Here is a 19,111-nt window from a genome sequence, read left to right as displayed (position 1 = left end):
GACAGCGCAGCTACACTTTCGCCATCATCCGTGATGTGGAAGCGCAAAACAATATGGCCGCTCGCTGGGGGTGGGGAGTGAGGATGGCTGTCAAAGATCTGAGAACGGGTGTCCTGATGCGCGAATAATTATCGGGATCTCTTTTTTTTCCGTTTCGGAAGAGAATTGTCGTCCCGCGTGAGATAAAACGGAATAATGTTGACGGCAGCCGCGAATATGTCCAACAATGGTGGCTCCTACAGCGTCGAGAGGCCACCCACTCCAGATGGATCTGTGGATCTCTTGGAGACAATGGAGCTCCCTTCCTTTCTCAGTGGATTATTTAACTCCGATTACAAGAAGTAATTAGCCCAGAAGTGATCCGTGTAATTTCGTTCGCGTGAACGATCGTTCCTTCAGGGAATGCAGTGCGATAGTTGGAAGTCAACTTTGGACATGAAACCTGTCATGAATATTGAATTACTGTCATATCTTGTTGCTATTTATATCTTATCGCAATTTGATTGAATATAAGAGAAATACATTTAACACGAAATGACGGACATTTTCATAAAAACATATGCGTTTCAGGCATGACGATCTTAAGGAGATGCTGGACAGTAACAAGGATGGACTCAAGTTGGAAGCCATGAAACGTATAATTGGGGTACGTAAGTGCGATTCAGATCTGACTGGCAGCCATACCGGCAATAACTCGGTCTTTCCTTCAGATGGTGGCCAAAGGAAAAGATGCATCAGATATGTTTCCAGCTGTTGTAAAAAATGTAGTGTCTAAGAATATCGAGGTAAAGAAGTTGGTGTACGTTTACCTAGTTCGTTATGCGGAGGATCAGCAAGATCTGGCACTTCTGTCCATATCAACGTTTCAAAGGGCTTTGAAAGATCCCAATCAGTTAATAAGAGCAAGCGCTCTAAGGGTATTATCCAGTATACGGGTTTCCATGATAGTACCCATCGTGATGTTGGCCATCAAAGATTCGGCTAGTGATATGTCGCCGTACGTCCGAAAAACTGCTGCTCACGCCATCCCTAAGTTATACTCGCTGGACCACGAGCAAAAGGAAGAATTGATAAACGTACTCGAAAAATTGCTGTCCGACAAAACCACCCTTGTGGTAGGCTCGGCAGTAATGGCTTTCGAAGAAGTGTGTCCAGAGAGGATAGATCTTATCCATAAGAATTATAGAAAATTGTGTAATTTGTTAGTGGATGTTGAAGAATGGGGCCAAGTAGTTATCGTTAACACGCTCACTAGATACGCTAGAACACAATTTGTTAATCCAAATACAGACGTAAGTATACATCGTTAAGAACGAGCGAGAAAATAGGGTAAATAGTTCTAATTAAAAATGATAATTTTAAATATAATCACAGAATTTAGAAGAAGACGATAATCGGCCATTTTACGACTCCGATTCTGATTCTTCCAATACAAAGAAACCAAAGTTCATGTTAGATCCCGATCATCGTTTGCTGTTAAGGAACACGAAACCTTTGTTACAAAGTCGAAACGCATCTGTAGTAATGGCGGTTGCTCAGTTATATCATCATGCAGCGCCCAGAAGCGAAGTTATGACCGCTGCAAAGGCATTAATAAGATTATTGAGAGGCCATAGAGAAGTGCAGAGTATTGTGCTTCATTCTATCGCTAGTATATCAATTACGAGAAAAGTAAGTACGGCACTGAAACGCGATACAAATTAATCTGCGGTAATTTAACTTGCATAATATATAATTATATATTATATATAACTGATATATTCGTGCTGTTCAACAGGGAATGTTTGAGCCTTTCTTGAAATCGTTCTTCGTGCGAACTTCCGATCCTACTCACATAAAACTTCTGAAACTCGACATATTGACAAATTTGGTGACTGAAACTAGCATCAGCGTAATATTGAGGGAATTTCAAACGTACATCTCCAGCAGTGACAAGGAATTTGTCGGTGCCAGCATTCAGGCTATCGGCAGATGTGCAAGTAACATCAAAGAAGTGACCGACATGTGTCTCAACGGGCTGGTATCATTGTTGAGCAATAGAGATGGTAAACTCTTATTACAGCCTATATGCTATGCTATATTATGTTTCATATTATACATTATACCATATTAAACATTACGCTATTTTACTTTTCCACAGAGGCTATTGTGGCGGAAAGTGTTGTGGTAATAAAAAAGCTCCTGCAAACGCAGCCGAATGAGCACAAAGACATCATCGCTCATATGGCTAAATTAATGGATTTCATAACGGTTCCACAAGCCAGAGCATCTATCCTGTGGCTCCTAGGTGAATACTCCGACAGAGTCCCTAAGATAGCGCCGGACGTGCTCCGAAAAATGGCGAAAAGTTTCGTGAACGAACAGGATATAGTGAAGCTGCAAACTTTGAATTTAGCTGTGAAATTATGTTTGAATAATCCCTCGCAAACAAAGCCGTTTTGTCAATATGTCTTCCAACTTGCCAAATACGATCAGAATTATGACATCAGAGACCGCGCGCGTTTTCTACGGCATTTTATTTTCGAGGAAGAGGGTGACGCGAAGATGCTTCCACAGTTCGCAAAGAGAGTTTTCCTCGCACCGAAACCGGCACCAACTTTAACATCTAGGTTCAAAGACTCGGAGTATCAATTGGGCACTCTATCTCACTACCTGGACATGCCGTGCGTGGGATACCGGCCTTTACCGCCTTTCCCGGAGGTTACGCAAGATCCATCCGTGCGAGACGTCGCCCCGTCTACCGCGCAAGAGCTTAAAGAAGAGCGACATAATAGGAAAGAAAAGGAGAAGAAGAAGAGCAAGGAAAAGGCGAAACCGTTCTACAGCGACGAGGAAAGCACTCCCGCTGAAGGTACCATCCGATAATAATTAACGTTTACGCATGTACTATATTAACTATATGTATGTATACTTAAATTTTCTGTCTTTAATTTCAGAATCGGATAATCAGTCATCTGATTCTTCGTCCAGCGAATCTTCAGACGAAGATAGCGATTCTTCAGAGTATACAAGTGACTCAGATAAATCCGAAACAGGCAGTGGAAAGAAAAATGAAACAAAATCCGATGATTCCGAAAGCGAATCGTCGAGCGGTGAAGAGTCAGATTCGGAAGACGAAGAAGAAGAAGAAGAAAGCGAGACTCAAGAGAACGAAGAAGAAAAACCGAAAATTGTTAAGCAAGAAGTGAAAGAAAAGCCAAAAAGCAACTTTGACCTGCTATTGGATCTGGATGACGGTTAGTTTGACGAGAAATGGATTGAAAAAAAATTAGCATTAATGCACTCATTATACATATCTATATATTTTTTTTACACAGTTGTTCCAATGACTCCTGTGATGACGCCTAGTTTGGGTGGTTTTCTTACTCCAATTAATTCAACAATCACAGATAATGTTCGAGAAGTATCGACATCGTATGTTCCATTAAAAAAGACTACTTTGTTAAATAGTATCATAGGGCACGGTTTAAAAATTGAATATAGATTTACAAGATCGCAACATTTAGTTAGTTCAAGTTTGGTTAGTATCGAATTAACGTTCTCTAATGAAAGCAACGATGTCATTAAGGAGATTCAAATAGGAAACAAAGTGAGCAATATTCCAAGTATTGTGTAACATATGATTGTTATTATGAAATAATATACTTCATGCGTACTTTTTTTCCAGAATTTGCACAAGGGTATGTTTATTCACGATTTTTCGCCAATATCGTCGCTCGATGCAAGTGCCACGTTATCTTCGACGCTAGGCGTGAATTTTAATGACTCTACTCAACCGGCTAATTTCAACATTGACTTTGCGATTGACGACGAAAAATACTCGTGTCCGGTCAGTATCAAATCACCGATCGGGGAGATAATAAGATCTGTGACCTTGCCTGAAAGCATGTTCAACGTGGAGAGAGCTAAATTGAAAGGCATGAACGAGCACATAGCGAAAATACCGTATTCTGGGAACAAAAACGCTCTTTCTCAAAAAGTGTTCGAGACTGCAAACGTCGCAAGAATATCTAACGAGGATGAAGTTATGCGGTAAGACATGCATTTATCGTTAATCTAATTGCATTCATTTCATAAGTATCTTAAGTGTATTTTTTAAAATCTTAATTAAGTCTAAAAAATTAAGCATCACAAATGTTTACAGGTTCGCCGCTCATACTTTAGCGTCTAAATCATTGGTATTGGTGACAATAAAATTCATTGATGCCGGGCAATTGGAAGTTTGCGTGAACTGTGAAAAAATGGTTATAGGATCAATTTTATTGAACGAATTTAAGAGTAATTTAAAATAAAACGGATACATGCTATTTACGAGATTAAATAATATAGATGCGTTTCATACACATTTATAAGGCAATGAGTACTACTCCTTCCTTCGTTAAGCGATGGTAAATTTTTTCAAATAATATATTCCATTTAATTTTTATATACATACATACGTATGTATGTATGTACGTATATTATATATGCATTTCTCTAGATATACGTATATGTATAAACATGCATATACAAGTAAGTATAATGTACAATACATAAATATCCTGTTACGCCATTGTGGTGGCTTTTATAATAAATTCTAACTGCTTTTTGTCATAATGTTGCTCTTTTCAAAGTACACCATATCAATTGCTGAGACCCGCTGATATCGCAGTCCGCGATCTCCCAGAAACGCAGCCGGTACTCCTTGTGACTCGTCAGGAATGCCTTCAGTACTATATAAAAAGCCCATGAGCATTATTATAAACACGTTAAAACGCTGGAGCTGGATACTCACTTCGTAACATTCCGCTGGAGATTGGCTTCGAGAAACCGATATCTTCGTTTGGAAAGCGCGCGATTACGTCGGACAGAATTCCCGTACCGAAACCCCGGTTCCTATATTCCGAACGAATGTACGCGGTATCTACTACAGGCATCACGTATCTCTCTTTCGTCGAGAATATTTCCGTACCTAGGGGAATAATTAAGAATGTTGTATCCATATTATCTTCCTGAATTTTTGCTAAAGTCACGTAATTACCTGTAGGTTTAACGGTATAAAACCCGATCGCTTTGCCTCCTTGCCACCTTAGTAATACGACATCGAATTCGCCCACCATAGCGTACAACGACTCAAGCTTTTCCGGTCGTGGCGTGTCGAAGTCTGGATAAACAATCTGGCTCAGTGTGTAAAAGAGCACCTTATCACGATCCGTTCGGACCTCCCGCCATACATCGTCAAGTCGATCACAATAAGTGTCGTTAACGTCGATTATCTCATCGTTCAACGTTATAGCTACGAAGTGATCGCCGTCGACGCAGTCTACGCGACGGACATCGCCTTGAATGTTCAAGCTCCGTAGATCGAGTTGGATTGTTCTCGTTTGTGCACATTTCCCGTATCTACGAATCGATCGCGTTAGTGCATCGTATCTCATTAAAACATTTTTTTTTTTTTTTTTTCGGATGAAAATGCGAGTAAGAATTGTGATAACGAATTTGTGTTTTACAGACAAAAATTGAGAGACAGGCTCGATGAAAAGATCATTATATAATCGACTAGTTTTGACATTGACGACGCGGCAGGCTAATCGGAAAACGGAATCGGAAACGAGCGACATGAATTCGTAGAAAACAAGTTGATTCATCACCTCGAACATATCATCTTGAGCAGACGGAACGAAGACGCGGGTAACGTCGTGATAAGAGAGAAATATTCGACCAGATCGCCCCACGAAAAAGTGAAACTTATTAACTGATAAGGACAACGACTCAGTTGTCGTTCTTGGACTGCTTTATCGATGATGTACGCACGTGACAAGCGTGGAATTTGCAATTATTACAATGCACGCGGGAAACAGTTCTCAAATTCGATACAGAGTCTTTACGTACGCGATTTCACGAATCGATTCTATTAATTTCGTAGCACAAGAAAAGTGAATCGACACGTGTTTTCTGTGTTCTCAATACTGCAGTGTTCTACAACTATACAAACTATGACCGCTCGTGGGAACGTGCGTTACGTTTAAAGTTTAAATACGTACAAGATATAGGACTTGCGGTATTTAAAAAATCATATACATTTGTGGGAAGTTAATTACCAGCGGAGAATCAATTAAGGGAGACAATTAGTGCATCTGAAAAGACTTTATCTGTTTCCTGTGACAGCGAATACACGGATGTGTATTACTTATCGTTAGATTCTTGCAAGGTTAGTTGAAATTTCCCCTGATGGAAATATTTTGCTGAAAGTACTATGAAATCGATAAAAAGTGAAATGAGTTATTGAAAAATTACTTAATATATTTCAAAATAAATCGTAACTTTCCTTATGAAATATAATACTGTGAAATATAAGAAATATTAAATTATACTATAGAAAAGTAATATAATAATGAATTTTTTTAAATATTAAATTAGATATAAAAGTATACCGAATTTAACTGAAAACTGAATTTCACTGAAATATTGATAGAATAATAATGAAATGGGATCAATTGAGAGAATTTCAAATACATTTTAGTAAAATTTCTATATTTTCAGTAAAATATTTCCATTAGGGTATAATTACGTATTATCTCCGTTCATAATTTTTGCATAATATTGTTGATTATAGGAGTAAATGGGAAATTATTATTATTATTATTTTGTGATAAGCGCATCATTCCTAATTGCCCAGCACGCTTGCTAATGCTGATAAGAGCCGACTGAGTGTACGATTACACGAAACCGGTTAAGCGCACAGAATCACACGTAATCTTGTCTGTAAGTACACGAGGAATGCAGCTGCATTCGTTCGTCGTTATCGGAAGACAAAGAATCGTATTTTTGTGCTCTTCGTTATAGGTGGGACAGTGAACTCTATTACCACAGACTTCTGCATGATTTTTCGCAACACGATTATTTATAATCGACTAGTATATTCCTTGGACTGGCCATTTGTTTATTGCGATTGTCTTCACGTGAACTTTAAAATCTTGTAAGACAGCAGTAGATATTAATTTCTTCGTTATATGTCTAGATGTAAAATTCCAAGGAGATTTCTGATTGCAATTTGGGAAAAAAGTTCGTATCGCGCTGGGTGAAGAGCGTATATAGGATGAGGATCGAGAACAGAAATCTGCCTTATTGAAGAATTCCCGTCGCATAATTATCATTTAATTCAAAAAAGAAATCCTAAATTCATCATAAGTGATGAGATAAGTAAGTGATCAGATTAGGAGGCAACGCAGTGGTGTAACTAATCGCGATGGAGATCGGCGGATCGCGCTTTTCTTTCGCCCGCCCTCTCCAAGACGCGAGCGTGCACACGTCTGTCATTCTATTGCAGATAACGCTGATGCGCCTCGCATTTCTCGTTGAGAGACGTGCTTTGATAGCGGCGATAGGATGGAGCGTGTGTCACGCGTTCACCTATATACGCCCGCGTGCGCGTCGCGTCGCGCAGTCGGAGTCGTACGTCGGTCTCGGTGGACTGGACTCGGTGGAGTCGCTGGTGGTACACGCCAGCGCGTTGAGAGCTGAGGTCGTCAACTCCAGGGCCCATCGATCGTGACGCGTGCCCTGACCGTGCCTTGACGTTGGGACTTTTGGGAGAGCGCGCGCGGTTCCACCAGCTGGTCTAGTGTCGCGCGTCAGCTGGGCGACGCGGGCGGGACGCGCGCCTGTCCCGATGTCTTCGTCGCGGCTCGGTGAACACCAGCGATTCGACAACGAGACGAGCCTGCCGCTCGACCAGGAGATCACCAATGGCTCGAGCCGACGTAAGTCCGCCCGCGGCATTCCCCGTCGCCCCAGATCCATCTAGATTTCCTGTCGATAATGTGCCTGCGTTACGAAATGGCTGCGACGTTGCGAATCGCGCACCGCTGACAGGAAGGATATTTGCCTTTGACAGTCTCTTTCTCGAACGGGACAAGTCGTGATTCTACTCGAGACTCTTCGTCGATAACGTGTAGTGTAGTCACGTAGAAATAGCTTCTCTCTCCAGCAGATGCGCCAAACTGTGTTTTATTAATTTTATTAACGTGTGAAAGTATTTAAGCGCAGTATCTATTTATCGAGAAACTTTTATGACTTCTTAAAGGTACGTTATGATCATTGAGATATGCTGCGTATTTTCTTCTTGCAGAATATGGCTCCATGCTGTCCTCGCCTTCTTCGGAGAGTCATGTGAGGTCGTCATTTGACAATGCTAATAACGCTAATCAATTGAATTATAAGTACGAAGCGGGTGAAACAAAGACTGGAAGTATGACTGACAATGATATCACAGGCTTCACCACGCACGACGCGAACCTGCATTGGGAAATGAACTATCACGAAGCTGCAATATTTTTAGAGGTAACTATGCATTGATTGTAGAAGCTTATCTAAAATAATAATAGCTAATAGAACGTAGAAATACATCACAAATACGCAAGCGGAAGATTGAATGGCCAATTATTTTTTTCAAGGATATCTATTGTTCTATGGTATATATATTCTGCAGCACTATTACGTACATAATGTATGTTATGTAATATATAGAGATGTATAGTCTGTTGTTTCTCACATTTTAAGCATTGGGTGCATTCCGTTTCATGCATGATGAGTATAGTGCATCATTTATCCTTGTTTAACACTGGATGAACAATGAAGGATAAATGATGCACTGTGCGCATCATGCGTGAAACGGAATGTACCCATTGAATGATCAAACAATACTGCATCGTGTTATGCGAGAACTTGAAATATATATACTGAAATATACCGAACTATAGCTCATTGATTACTAAGAGTAATGTATGATTATCATACTCTTTATTATTGTCATCAAAGCGGATTATTCTTTCAGGAAGGTAGAAACAATGAGAAATTCGATTCTCATCCAAGGCATCCTGAAGATTTGCCGGCATATCTCTTAGTCCATAACAGTTGGTACAATGGATTGGATTTACTGGCTTCGTTAATCCTGCTGTCTCTGGCATTCGTAGAGGAACCTGCTTTGCCATTATTCAAAGTACGTCATGCATGGATAAACGGCATACCACTTTCTTTCACCGATATCTTTCATGTATACGGTTTGCTGTAGGTACCAGTGTGGGCACATGGCTCGGTAGAATTACTTGAGTTAATTACTATCGGCGTGCAATTGGCTTTGAAGCTGAGATGGACTGGGTGGGCACCTATGTTAAGACACAAACGTACAATGTTGAAGGTAAAATATATCCCTCGCTCGAAATATTTCTCCGTAAACTTTTTATTACAAATAGAATAAAAATGCAGCGTCACAGTTTGACAATGTATTTACAGAAGGTACGCGATGGTTGGAAAAATTATTATTTCAAATTAATCAGATTATTTGTATAATCAGATTATGCGAGTAGTTGCTCGTTCGTACACTTGTAACTGATAATTATTATGCAACAATATATAAGAGTATCAGACAGTAATCGTATATTTATTAACGATCAACGACCGCATTGTCGTTGATAATCCGGATGAGTAATGAGTACTGCAACGAATATGTAATGACTTATTAGCTTACTTACATAATGAGTTTTTGAATTAGTGCAATGTCAGACGCGTCGCGATATCCCTCATGAAATTCAAATGAATGGGGAATGACGTACGATTTGAAATGAAAAACCTGACTGCCAGGTTGTTGACTTTCTTCGGATACTTTCACTCATATCGATTTCTGTTTCAGTGCATCACGTTAGCAATCATGTTTCTCGAAGCTATGACAGTCCTGGTACGGCAATCATCGCATTTCCGCGTGACACGCGCCCTAAGACCCATCTTTTTAATAGACACAAAATATTGCGGCGGCGTAAGAAGATTTATAAGGCAAATACTTCTCACCCTACCACCCATCCTGGATATGTTGGGACTTCTTTTCTTCTTGATTATTGTGTATACTGTGCTGGGTTATTACATGTTCAGTGAAATGAACAGAAATTTCTCCACAATGCAAGACAGCTTCGTCAGCCTGTTCGTTCTTCTTACCACTGCCAAGTAAGTAGATACAATCTGACATAATTAATTTTTAACCATGTAATTTATTGATAACGCAATTTGCAGCTTTCCGGATGTAATGATGCCGTCGTATTCCCAAAATAAGTGGTACGCGATATACTTTGTTTCTTATTTATGTACCATGCTGTACGTGATGATGAATTTAATGCTGGCTGTGGTAAACGAGACGTTCACGTCTCGCGAGCGCGACAAGTTCAAGAAGCTGTTTCTGCATAAGAGGAAAGCTTGTCAGCACGCTTTCAGGCTTTTGGTTTCCAAGCAAGACCCTGACAAGATGCGATTCCGTCAGTTCGAGGGTTTGATGCGGTACTATGCTCCAAATAAATGTGCGTATACAAGATTATATATATATAACTTTAGATCTGTTTTTTTTATTGAATACGTATAAACTTAAATTTCATGCCATATAAAACTCAAAAAGTAAAAAAGTGATTTTATATCTGCAATAACAATTAATATTATATGCTCTTTATAGCTACGCGAGACATTGTTTTAATGTTTTGTCATATGAATGCATCGGGAAGTGGCGCTTTAAATTCCGAGGAATTTTTGTCAATTTATGATGCTAATACGCTTCAATGGGACTTGCGATACTCTAACATACCATGGTACCGCACTGCATGGTGGCCTCTGCAAACGCTGTCCACAGGCGCCCATACTGTTATCAAGTGGTCGTATTTTGAAACTTTGGTGTGTAAGTAAATGATGCGTGTACATGATTACACATATGAGAAAGCTTTGTATTTCTCTTTATTCGTAATTTTGCAGGTATGATTATTATCGGTAATTGCATCGCCATGGTAATAAGAATCCTTGAACCGAGTAACAGTCTTGAGGAATCGGCGCATAGATTTGCCGCGTGTTGGGATACTGTGCTGTTCGCAGGACGTGAGTGAAAATCTTTTAAAATTAAAACATATATCTTAAAATGGAAGAATCTATGATTATAATATGCAAATAAATTTTTACAGTTTTCATGGCCGAGGCACTGGCGAAAACATTAGCTCTTGGTATTAGATATTACCTGAGCTCTGGATGGAATCTTTTCGATTTCGGAACATCAGTAATGATCCTTGTCGCTGGGTGTGCTCTCAACTTATTCCCATCGGCTACATTTCTGGTTCTGTTCCGACCTCTCAGAACGCTAAGATTGTTTAAGATTAAGAAACGCTACCGAGACGTTTTCGGCACTCTCGTAATTCTGTTCCCCCAGATGTGTTCGACAGCGATTGTCATGCTGGTCTTGTATTACTTTTTCGCGATTATTGGAATGGAACTGTTTGCCGGATATGATATGCGTAATTGCTGCAAGTTAGTACCAAATCAATTATGATAATTAAATATAAGTTTTTTTTCTGAACTTTTTATATATGTATAATATATTGTCTGATTTTTTTTTAAATATTCTTCAATATTTTAAATAGGAATACGACTGTTGAAGATTTCTATGAGTATTCTGTCAATGGTAGCTCGGCTTTGGGATATTACTATCTCAATACTTTCGACAATCTCATAGCGAGTGGCACTACACTTTTCGAATTAACAGTTGTTAATAATTGGTTTATACAAATGAATGCATACGCATTTACCGTGGGCATGTACACAAGGATGTATTTCATGATATTTTATCTGGTGACCATGATCGTATTGACTATTGTGGTATCCAGTTTCCTGGAAGCTTTTCGATTTAGGATTCAGTATAAAAAATCAACTTCAAAACATGACGGTAATATATATTTGAGCTATAGAGATCTTTTTTGTTTCATAATATTTATATGTTCTTGTATATATATTTTTATTTTTTAGAGGAAAAAATGCTGCATGAAGAGGTGGAATTAAAATGGGATGAATTGCAATGCATAATCGAAGATTTTCAAACTCTGGAAAATTTGCGCAACTCTCTAGTTGTCGGAGGAAGCACTCTCTTCATTGGTTCACGGCCGCGAACACGGGAGGTTTTACAGAGAAAGATGTACACACATGAAATAAACGAATGGATAGCCGAAGCAAAGTCCGAAGAAAAGCAACTTGTACCTAATGCAACATGTAACGTAGAAGAGGGGAGCGGTGACGGTAGCTCTGATACCGATCATCTTGTGCTAAACGGCAATTTGCGTCATCAGCAAAACAATAGTATATCTACTCGTTAAAATCGGTGACGTAACTTAGACTGTATTCTGAAAATTAATTTATATAATTCTCGCTTACACTCGTGTAAGTGCATTTATCATTTAATAACGTATCTCGCTTAAGTATTAGCGAATATATTTTGATAGTAGGGAAAGATAATGTGTTATATATTACATTCTAGATCTTCTTTTAGCGATCAAATTCTAGAAGATACGATTAAGAAATTTTAATACAAACGAATGACTTCCTTTATAATTTTGATATTACGAACTAGTCATGAACATTAGAAAAAGATTTCATTTTTAGGAAATAATTCAATAAAATAATCATTTTCTTGAACTCACGTTGACGTGCATGTTGCAGTTTCATAGTGTGTATAATAATTCATGCAGCAAATTTAATATACTTTGACACTAATTAATATGAGGTATATTCCAAAGAACAATCTCGTACATCGGATCATATCATTTTGATATCACTTTAATGCGAGAGATAAGCGATGATGTTTCCATTATTTTATCGCAAAGCTTTGACTAAGGTAAATCATTAGAGCGGGCTTGAGGACAGCGCGGGATCCGGAGCAGGATGATCTTGCTTATATTTATTTATTTTCCTTGTAAATGAACGAAATTTCAATCTGCAGAATTTAACATGTAAAAAGAATGAAGCAAATATCATTTCACTTCGGGTCGGCTTTGATTTGCGTATCACACAAATACGACATATAGATATATCTAATATTGTTACGTATTATTAGCGCGAAAGAATATTTTAATATTTTTCCATTTTCAATGTAACAATCCATGTATTTATTTAACAAATACGTGCTTTATTATCCTTGTTAAATGTACAGAATATAGAATATTATATAAAAATGTATTTTTTCGTTCTTCCACCAGGGAGATACCATTGTAATTAAATTATTTTAATATATTAATATTTAGTTACTAATATATAAGTTGTTTATTTTAATCTATTTTAAATTAATGTTCAATAATCACTCCGCTGCAACCTAGACTGGTCATCGTGACTTCGAAATCTTTTTCCTCTAACTGTTTTGTGAAAATTTTGATAGATTCGCTGTCAGCGTCCTTTGGCAGTAAAATGTATGCATATCCACCTCCACCCGCACCCGTGAGCTTCCCCGCATATGAATGTGTCATTGCCAATGCACAAATCACCTCTAACTTTGGATGTGACACGCTCAATGCTTTTAGTAATCCTTGGTTCATGTAAATGAGACGCTACAAAATGTACACCAAAAGATAGCTACAATTTCCAGGGGACGATTATACATGTGAGATGTGAGTCTTAAAAATATGTAACAAAATAATATATTGAAATTCACAAAAATGAGACTTACCGATAACGTCGTGTGCCGATCTTCTTTTGTAGATCCAGAGACTTCTAATTCGCTAATTTCATTGAGCGTTTGCCAAGCGTGGTTCGATAGAGCGTCGATGCTATCCAGGACGGGAATGACGATCGAAGGATATAAATTTTTCAGTTCCGCTGCATTTTTCACTTGTTCTTTTGTACTGCGGACAACATTTGTATTAACCAGCAGAATCTTGAGATCCGGCACTTGTGGTATCACGTCCACCAGCAGTTTATTTTGAAATTTTATTATTGAACCGTATGTGCATACGCTATTGTCGATTCCGGATGGAGACTCGTGCATAATTCGCTCACAATTTAGAGCGTACTTCGAGATCTTATCGAGTTCGTCCTTGTTAAATGTATAGTGTTCGCCTTTCTGCAAGCGCGACCAATGTAGAAAACACGCTGCAAGACATACCGCGAACGATGCCGAACTGCCTAGACCAGAATTAACCGTTAATTCCGTGGATAAGTGCACGCAGAAGGGAGTTTCTTCTATATTAATGTGTTCTTCGTAGGCGATATAAACGAGCAGGTAAAAGAACGCTTGTAAGCTTGATCTCTGCTGCTCAATAAGAGTATCACTGTTATTCTTGTCTATTACATGCTCTATCGAATCGATAAAATCTTTCACATGACTATGCAATTCATCCTTGCTCAACGAATAATGAAAATTATTGCCAAAAAAGTAGTCAAAAAATACGCAAAGAGGAAAATTCAAATATAATTTGACATCAGGGAACTCTATTCTAATAACGTCCTCTGAATTTGGTGGCAGTTCGGCGAATTTAAGAGTGGTACGTAAGTTCAAGCTAGCCGCCACAGCAGTTTTTCCATATACCACTGCGTGTTCTCCGTATAAGATCACTTTGCCCGGTGCGGATATTTTGAACTCGATCATCTTGCGTATTTATCTGATGTAGGGGAGATCACCCAGATAATAATTATCAGTCTTTTGTGTTAAATAAATTAAAAGTAAATTAAAAACACCGGTTGTATCTTTTCATCCATTTGTTATCCATAAAAGAGATTTAACAAGATTCCACAGTCAATTTTTCGTTTTTTCCCATTGTTCTGGCGTAAATGTTGTTAACGAAATGGCATGAATTGTCTTCAATTCTTCTTCCAAAACTCCATACACAAGCCTGGATTAAAAATGTTTAATGATTGAAGCTTTATGTTACGAATTTTATTAATATTTTTATGAGAAGACATTACAATTTATACATAATCTCAGAATTATATATCACCTGTGACGTAGCAGTAAGGGCTTTCCCTGGAATAAGTCAGAGACGACAACCACCGAAAATTTAGCACCGCAACCGTCGGATTGATCCACTACTTCCTGTAAACACACAACGTATTGCAAACAATATCTTTCTAAATCCACCAATGGGCGTTTAGCAAATGCGAACAACAATTTTTTTCTTAGCATCAATATTCAATAGACACTAAATCAAACACTAAGTCAAACACATAATCAGTAAACACGTTTGATAGCAGTACATTTGGTTTAACTTCATTAATCGGTAGCGTTTAAATTAAATGATAAAACTCGGATATTTTATCTACTTACAAAGACTGAGAAAGTGGTATAGAGTATTGTTGAGATTTTTTATGAAAATATCGAAAATATCGCTCTGACGTTAATGCAAACTAAGGTGGGAAGGATTAAATCTTGGCAAAGTTCGAGGCTGTGTTGATACATATCTAATTCTCTTATTGGCATATGTAGCATGCATCCAAACACGAAGAATTGATTTCTGACAAAAACAATAAGACACAGTAAAGTATGTTACTAGTTACTAATAATGCAGTGTTTTAAAAAAATGTCGGAGTAACATATAATATTTTACATATTAAATTCTTGATTTATTTTTCTCGGGTTCTAATATTTTAAAAATTATATTACTAATATAAATTACATATTATGCAGAATGCAATTTTCATTTTTTATATAAACGTAATATGAGACATGTAATTAAATATATCACCCTATACATTCAATATTAACAGAAATACATTCGTAAATGTGACAAAATAAGCGATTAAAATTAAATATTTAGCATCGAATATTATTTGCAGTAATTTGCACGCTCCGAACCACAAGTATAATTATGCATAGGTACACGTGTACGCATACTAATTTTCATAACTTAGCATATTGATTATTTTTTATTATCTGTAGGTACCGCAAGAACTCTAGCAATGGTCATAAATTAAAGTGAGGTTTAAATTTTTAATTCGCACTTTACATTTTGATAACTGTTTATAAAAAGTTTCAGATTCTAAAACCTTATTCTATGTGCTGGTATAACTGATAGGCAAAAAATGTGGAATGCGCAACAGTGAAATATTCGAAAAAAAATTAATAATCTGTGTATATTATTGTGCTGCTAAATTAATCAATATGTCAAGCTTTGTTCGTAACGTATAAATAAAATTATTCATACAGAATTAACAACTTTTATCGCTTTATCAAGCTTTCAAAATCACGATCTCCATGTGTCGACGACGATGTGGAGTAACCGTGAAACGTGTACTTAGCGAGAATCAATTGACATTACGGAAAAGGAACAATGAAATTTGATTCAACTTTACATATCTTTTTTAAAGAGCAGGTTTATTTATTCTTTACAATTTTAACAATTTACACATTCTTTGGTTTCAGTAGCTTGTTTAATGCGACTTGACTTTGCCTGTGACGATCTCTTTCCTTAATACAAATAGTTGGACGTAATTGAAATATATAAAGAAAATTACAAAGTGCCCGCAAGAATATATCGATATTAAAAGCGGAAATAGATCCGGGTATCTTGCAGGAGGTTTTACAAATGGGCTGACAATAGAGAGAAGCAACGCACCTGAAGTAGATCCGTAGAACGCGACGAGAAGCCAAGACTTTTTGCTATAGTTCAACAAGTCTGAGAGAAGCTTACTTTTCTTATGTTGTTTTACCCTACCTTTCGATTTTGATTTATCTTTATTTAACGTGCTGTTTGTTCCACCGTTATAAAATAGATCGGGCCATATCCAAGAGACGGAACAAAAGTAAAAAACCATCGTGCCAAGATAAGCGAGGTACAGCTTGTCCTTTATAAATAATGGCAGCATACTAAAATGTGAGATAATCAAAAACCAGAAGCAAGGGAGAGGATCACTGTGAAAGTACAGCAAAACCGGAACGGCGACTAAGAGAATGGACTTCTCGTGAACTTGAAACGAGAAAAGGAAGAATGCCAGGGCGGAATTTATTAGAGAGAGCATAAATGCCTTTCTTGTAGGTGATAAGTATAAACTGACGCAGCTCGGTAGAACCGCGCACGTTGTTATCGTTAAACAGATCTTGGCTAATTGCTCATTCGTGAAAATCTGTCGTAATTTGCAGACAACATTGATCGCGCACCAGACATTGGCGACTTTGTCTTCGAACACACCCCTGGAAAAGGGGAATAATCTGAGCACCGCGCTGAAAAACAGGTCTCTGCTCTTGAGAAATGGAATCCAGATAACGTAGAACGTTAGTAGTACCGCCAAGGATATGCATGTCAGCATGCGAATACAGTGAGACCGGGATCTTGTCTTGCCAGGTGTGTGACGTCCGAGGATATAGAAGAAAAACGGCAGAGCGTGATACAGTTCCATTTGCTTGTAGTTCAGCGCTAGGACAAACAGAACTGAGCTAACGACGAATGAATCTTGCACTATAACGGCTACAGCGGCGACGAAGAGACCTAGGGACACACAATTGTACTGAAAATGTCCGTGATCTATTAATATCAATCCCGGATAGATCAGTGCAGTCAGAGCAGCGAAATCTCTCTTCGTAAACTTGAATATATTGGACTCGTCAAACTTGCAACTACCCCACGAGCACGAATTGACCATAAAGTATACAATCGCCGGCAAATAAATCAAAATGTCCGCAATCAGGACGGTCAGTCTCATGAAGTACTTGTGCGTCGCGCTCTCGAATCCCCTGGATTCTCCCAGCTTCGCGAAGGAAGGATCTATCCGGTTCGCAACGTGACCTAATAGGAGGCTGTGGTACGCCGTTAAAGGTGGATAGTCTAAACCCCAATACTGCAGATCGTTGTCAGTGGTATTGATGTACCACTTGTCAACGGGTAGATTCAACGTGATCTCCTGCCAGTGACGTTGGGCCTCGTAGTCTCCATACATAGGGGGCTTGCCCTCTCCGCTGTGGGAATGGTAAGTAACGCAGCATCTCAAGAGAACGGCAAAGGAGGTGATCAAAGCGAGCTGCAGCTTTCCCTGCATTCTCCCTCATACGAGTAGCCTCGTTTGTCGCTTCGAATCGAAACTAATCGGCAAGAATTTCGAGAGGAGGTTCCTGGCAAAATGGCACGTGGTAATGCGCTTTTATCTCGGAAATAACGGGAACTGAGAAACGAAAGGAGAGAAGAGCGATGTTCTACGTACCACGTGTGAAGCTTTCAATCCCTCGGTCACTTTGTCTTGGATGTACTCCTCGCTATACGGCATATTCAGCCGCGGTTTTTCTTTAACAGCGAGCACTTGTTGCTAAATGATACCCGGGTGCTACTGAACGTGGGAGCTGACGAGAACTAATCAGCACTCAGCACCTGTTGTCGTCTACGCCTATGCCGTCTACTCACGTCCCACTTCCCACTACCGGCCACCGTCCCACGTCCCACGTCCCACGTTGCAGAATTTACATACCTGAGATATCGATTTCGATATCGATACCATGCGATTTATCTATTTATGGTATCGATCATCGATATAATCACCGGAGCGATCGGAGCAAGAGCTTCATGCTTCATACGCGCTATCTGCGCATGTAGTTTTAAAACCACTTTGCAGAGATAACGCTGCCGGTATACAGCTAGGTATTTCGGTTCGTGTTCTAGCTGCGTGCTGCGTCCATCGCAAATTATTACCGACGAAATATTACATGGTATTGAATTTATAATTTATTATTAAACAGATACTTAATAAATAAACATGGATATTTACGACGTAACGGTATCGTATACGTATCACCGCGAAATTACATTTCTTTTACAATTATCACTTAGGCATATAGGTAATCAAACGCGGATAGTAATAAAAGTGCAGTTTTAAGTAAAAATCGAGTATTATCGAGTCGTAAATATATGTTCAAGAAACATCGTAATCTTCTCATTATATTATTACTATAATTATGAAATAACCTTGACGCTCTTTCAATAATTTGTTCGAAATGCCTATCTTGACAGAAATAACCCCAGATAGTTCGGCGCCATAATGCGCAACACGTCACCGCGCACGTATCGGCGATCTCGCGCGAGAAGGGCAGCGAAGCGGGGGAGAAGCGGGCCAATCGCAACGGCAGTCGCGAGCGCACACCTCCGTCGACGGGCCAATCGGCGTCGCGGGAACGCGACGGCGTCGGCGGCGCGCTAATCGGGGGAGCGAGGCGCGTCGACGAATTCCGATCGACGCGGCGCGGCGCGGCCGGCGGCGCGCGGCGCGTTATATTTAAGCCGTCCGCGGATCCGGTGGCCACGGTACGCAGTCGGAACGTGGTGTCCCCGGCGAGCGAAAATCAATATTTCCGTCGCGTCGCGAGGAGCGA

General features: G+C 39.1%; 6 protein-coding genes across 10 annotated transcripts; 2 read left to right on the top strand and 4 right to left on the bottom strand.

Annotated features, from left to right (window-relative positions):
- The first annotated feature begins 48 nt into the window (after positions 1-48).
- On the top strand, positions 49-4,596 carry Rb (adaptor related protein complex 3 subunit ruby). Its single transcript, XM_071707654.1, has 10 exons — positions 49-341; positions 571-646; positions 711-1,292; positions 1,375-1,671; positions 1,778-2,045; positions 2,141-2,851; positions 2,937-3,236; positions 3,318-3,589; positions 3,668-4,032; positions 4,145-4,596. Exons 1-10 carry the CDS (start codon positions 196-198, stop codon positions 4,290-4,292), a joined length of 3,165 nt encoding a protein of 1,054 aa, XP_071563755.1. The 5' UTR covers positions 49-195; the 3' UTR covers positions 4,293-4,596.
- On the bottom strand, positions 4,241-5,762 carry LOC139773313 (soluble lamin-associated protein of 75 kDa-like). Of its 2 annotated transcripts, XM_071707701.1 has the most exons (4): positions 5,631-5,762; positions 5,021-5,382; positions 4,775-4,951; positions 4,241-4,712 (listed from the first exon to the last, which is right to left on the bottom strand). In XM_071707701.1, the coding sequence occupies exons 1-4, from the start codon at positions 5,642-5,644 to the stop codon at positions 4,591-4,593; spliced, it is 675 nt and encodes a 224-aa protein (XP_071563802.1). In that variant the 5' UTR covers positions 5,645-5,762; the 3' UTR covers positions 4,241-4,590. The 2 variants fall into 2 exon arrangements, with proteins under 2 accessions (XP_071563802.1, XP_071563801.1); XM_071707700.1 differs by lacking the exon at positions 5,631-5,762 and having other exon boundaries at positions 5,021-5,607.
- Positions 5,763-5,931: 169 nt separating this feature from the next.
- On the top strand, positions 5,932-13,087 carry Tpcn1 (two pore segment channel 1). 4 transcript variants are annotated; one of them, XM_071707660.1, is made up of 12 exons: positions 7,001-7,182; positions 7,310-7,742; positions 8,111-8,322; positions 8,816-8,980; positions 9,053-9,178; positions 9,671-9,978; positions 10,045-10,325; positions 10,475-10,693; positions 10,768-10,887; positions 10,971-11,310; positions 11,424-11,725; positions 11,806-13,087. In XM_071707660.1, exons 2-12 carry the CDS (start codon positions 7,652-7,654, stop codon positions 12,147-12,149), a joined length of 2,508 nt encoding a protein of 835 aa, XP_071563761.1. In that variant the 5' UTR covers positions 7,001-7,182; positions 7,310-7,651; the 3' UTR covers positions 12,150-13,087. The 4 variants fall into 4 exon arrangements, with proteins under 4 accessions (XP_071563763.1, XP_071563761.1, XP_071563765.1 ...); XM_071707662.1 differs by lacking the exons at positions 7,001-7,182; positions 7,310-7,742 and adding an exon at positions 5,932-6,190; XM_071707664.1 differs by lacking the exons at positions 7,001-7,182; positions 7,310-7,742 and adding an exon at positions 7,796-7,933.
- On the bottom strand, positions 12,938-14,410 carry LOC139773312 (mevalonate kinase-like). Its single transcript, XM_071707699.1, has 2 exons — positions 13,493-14,410; positions 12,938-13,373 (listed from the first exon to the last, which is right to left on the bottom strand). The coding sequence occupies exons 1-2, from the start codon at positions 14,408-14,410 to the stop codon at positions 13,113-13,115; spliced, it is 1,179 nt and encodes a 392-aa protein (XP_071563800.1). The 3' UTR covers positions 12,938-13,112.
- A 92-nt stretch (positions 14,411-14,502) lies between these two features.
- On the bottom strand, positions 14,503-18,094 carry LOC139773320 (uncharacterized). The gene is made up of 3 exons (XM_071707710.1): positions 17,953-18,094; positions 14,760-14,854; positions 14,503-14,654 (listed from the first exon to the last, which is right to left on the bottom strand). Exons 1-3 carry the CDS (start codon positions 18,013-18,015, stop codon positions 14,558-14,560), a joined length of 255 nt encoding a protein of 84 aa, XP_071563811.1. The 5' UTR covers positions 18,016-18,094; the 3' UTR covers positions 14,503-14,557.
- Positions 16,114-18,092, bottom strand: LOC139773304 (probable dolichyl pyrophosphate Man9GlcNAc2 alpha-1,3-glucosyltransferase). Its single transcript, XM_071707680.1, has 2 exons — positions 17,953-18,092; positions 16,114-17,863 (listed from the first exon to the last, which is right to left on the bottom strand). The coding sequence occupies exon 2, from the start codon at positions 17,788-17,790 to the stop codon at positions 16,189-16,191; it is 1,602 nt and encodes a 533-aa protein (XP_071563781.1). The 5' UTR covers positions 17,791-17,863; positions 17,953-18,092; the 3' UTR covers positions 16,114-16,188.
- Positions 18,095-19,111: the final 1,017 nt, after the last annotated feature.

Source organism: Temnothorax nylanderi, unplaced genomic scaffold, assembly GCF_030848795.1.
Source record: "Temnothorax nylanderi isolate EJ_2023f unplaced genomic scaffold, tnyl_v1.0 TNYL_tig0060_pilon, whole genome shotgun sequence".
Classification (NCBI taxonomy): Eukaryota; Metazoa; Arthropoda; class Insecta; order Hymenoptera; family Formicidae; genus Temnothorax; species Temnothorax nylanderi.
This window is presented reverse-complemented; position numbering and strand designations above follow the sequence as displayed.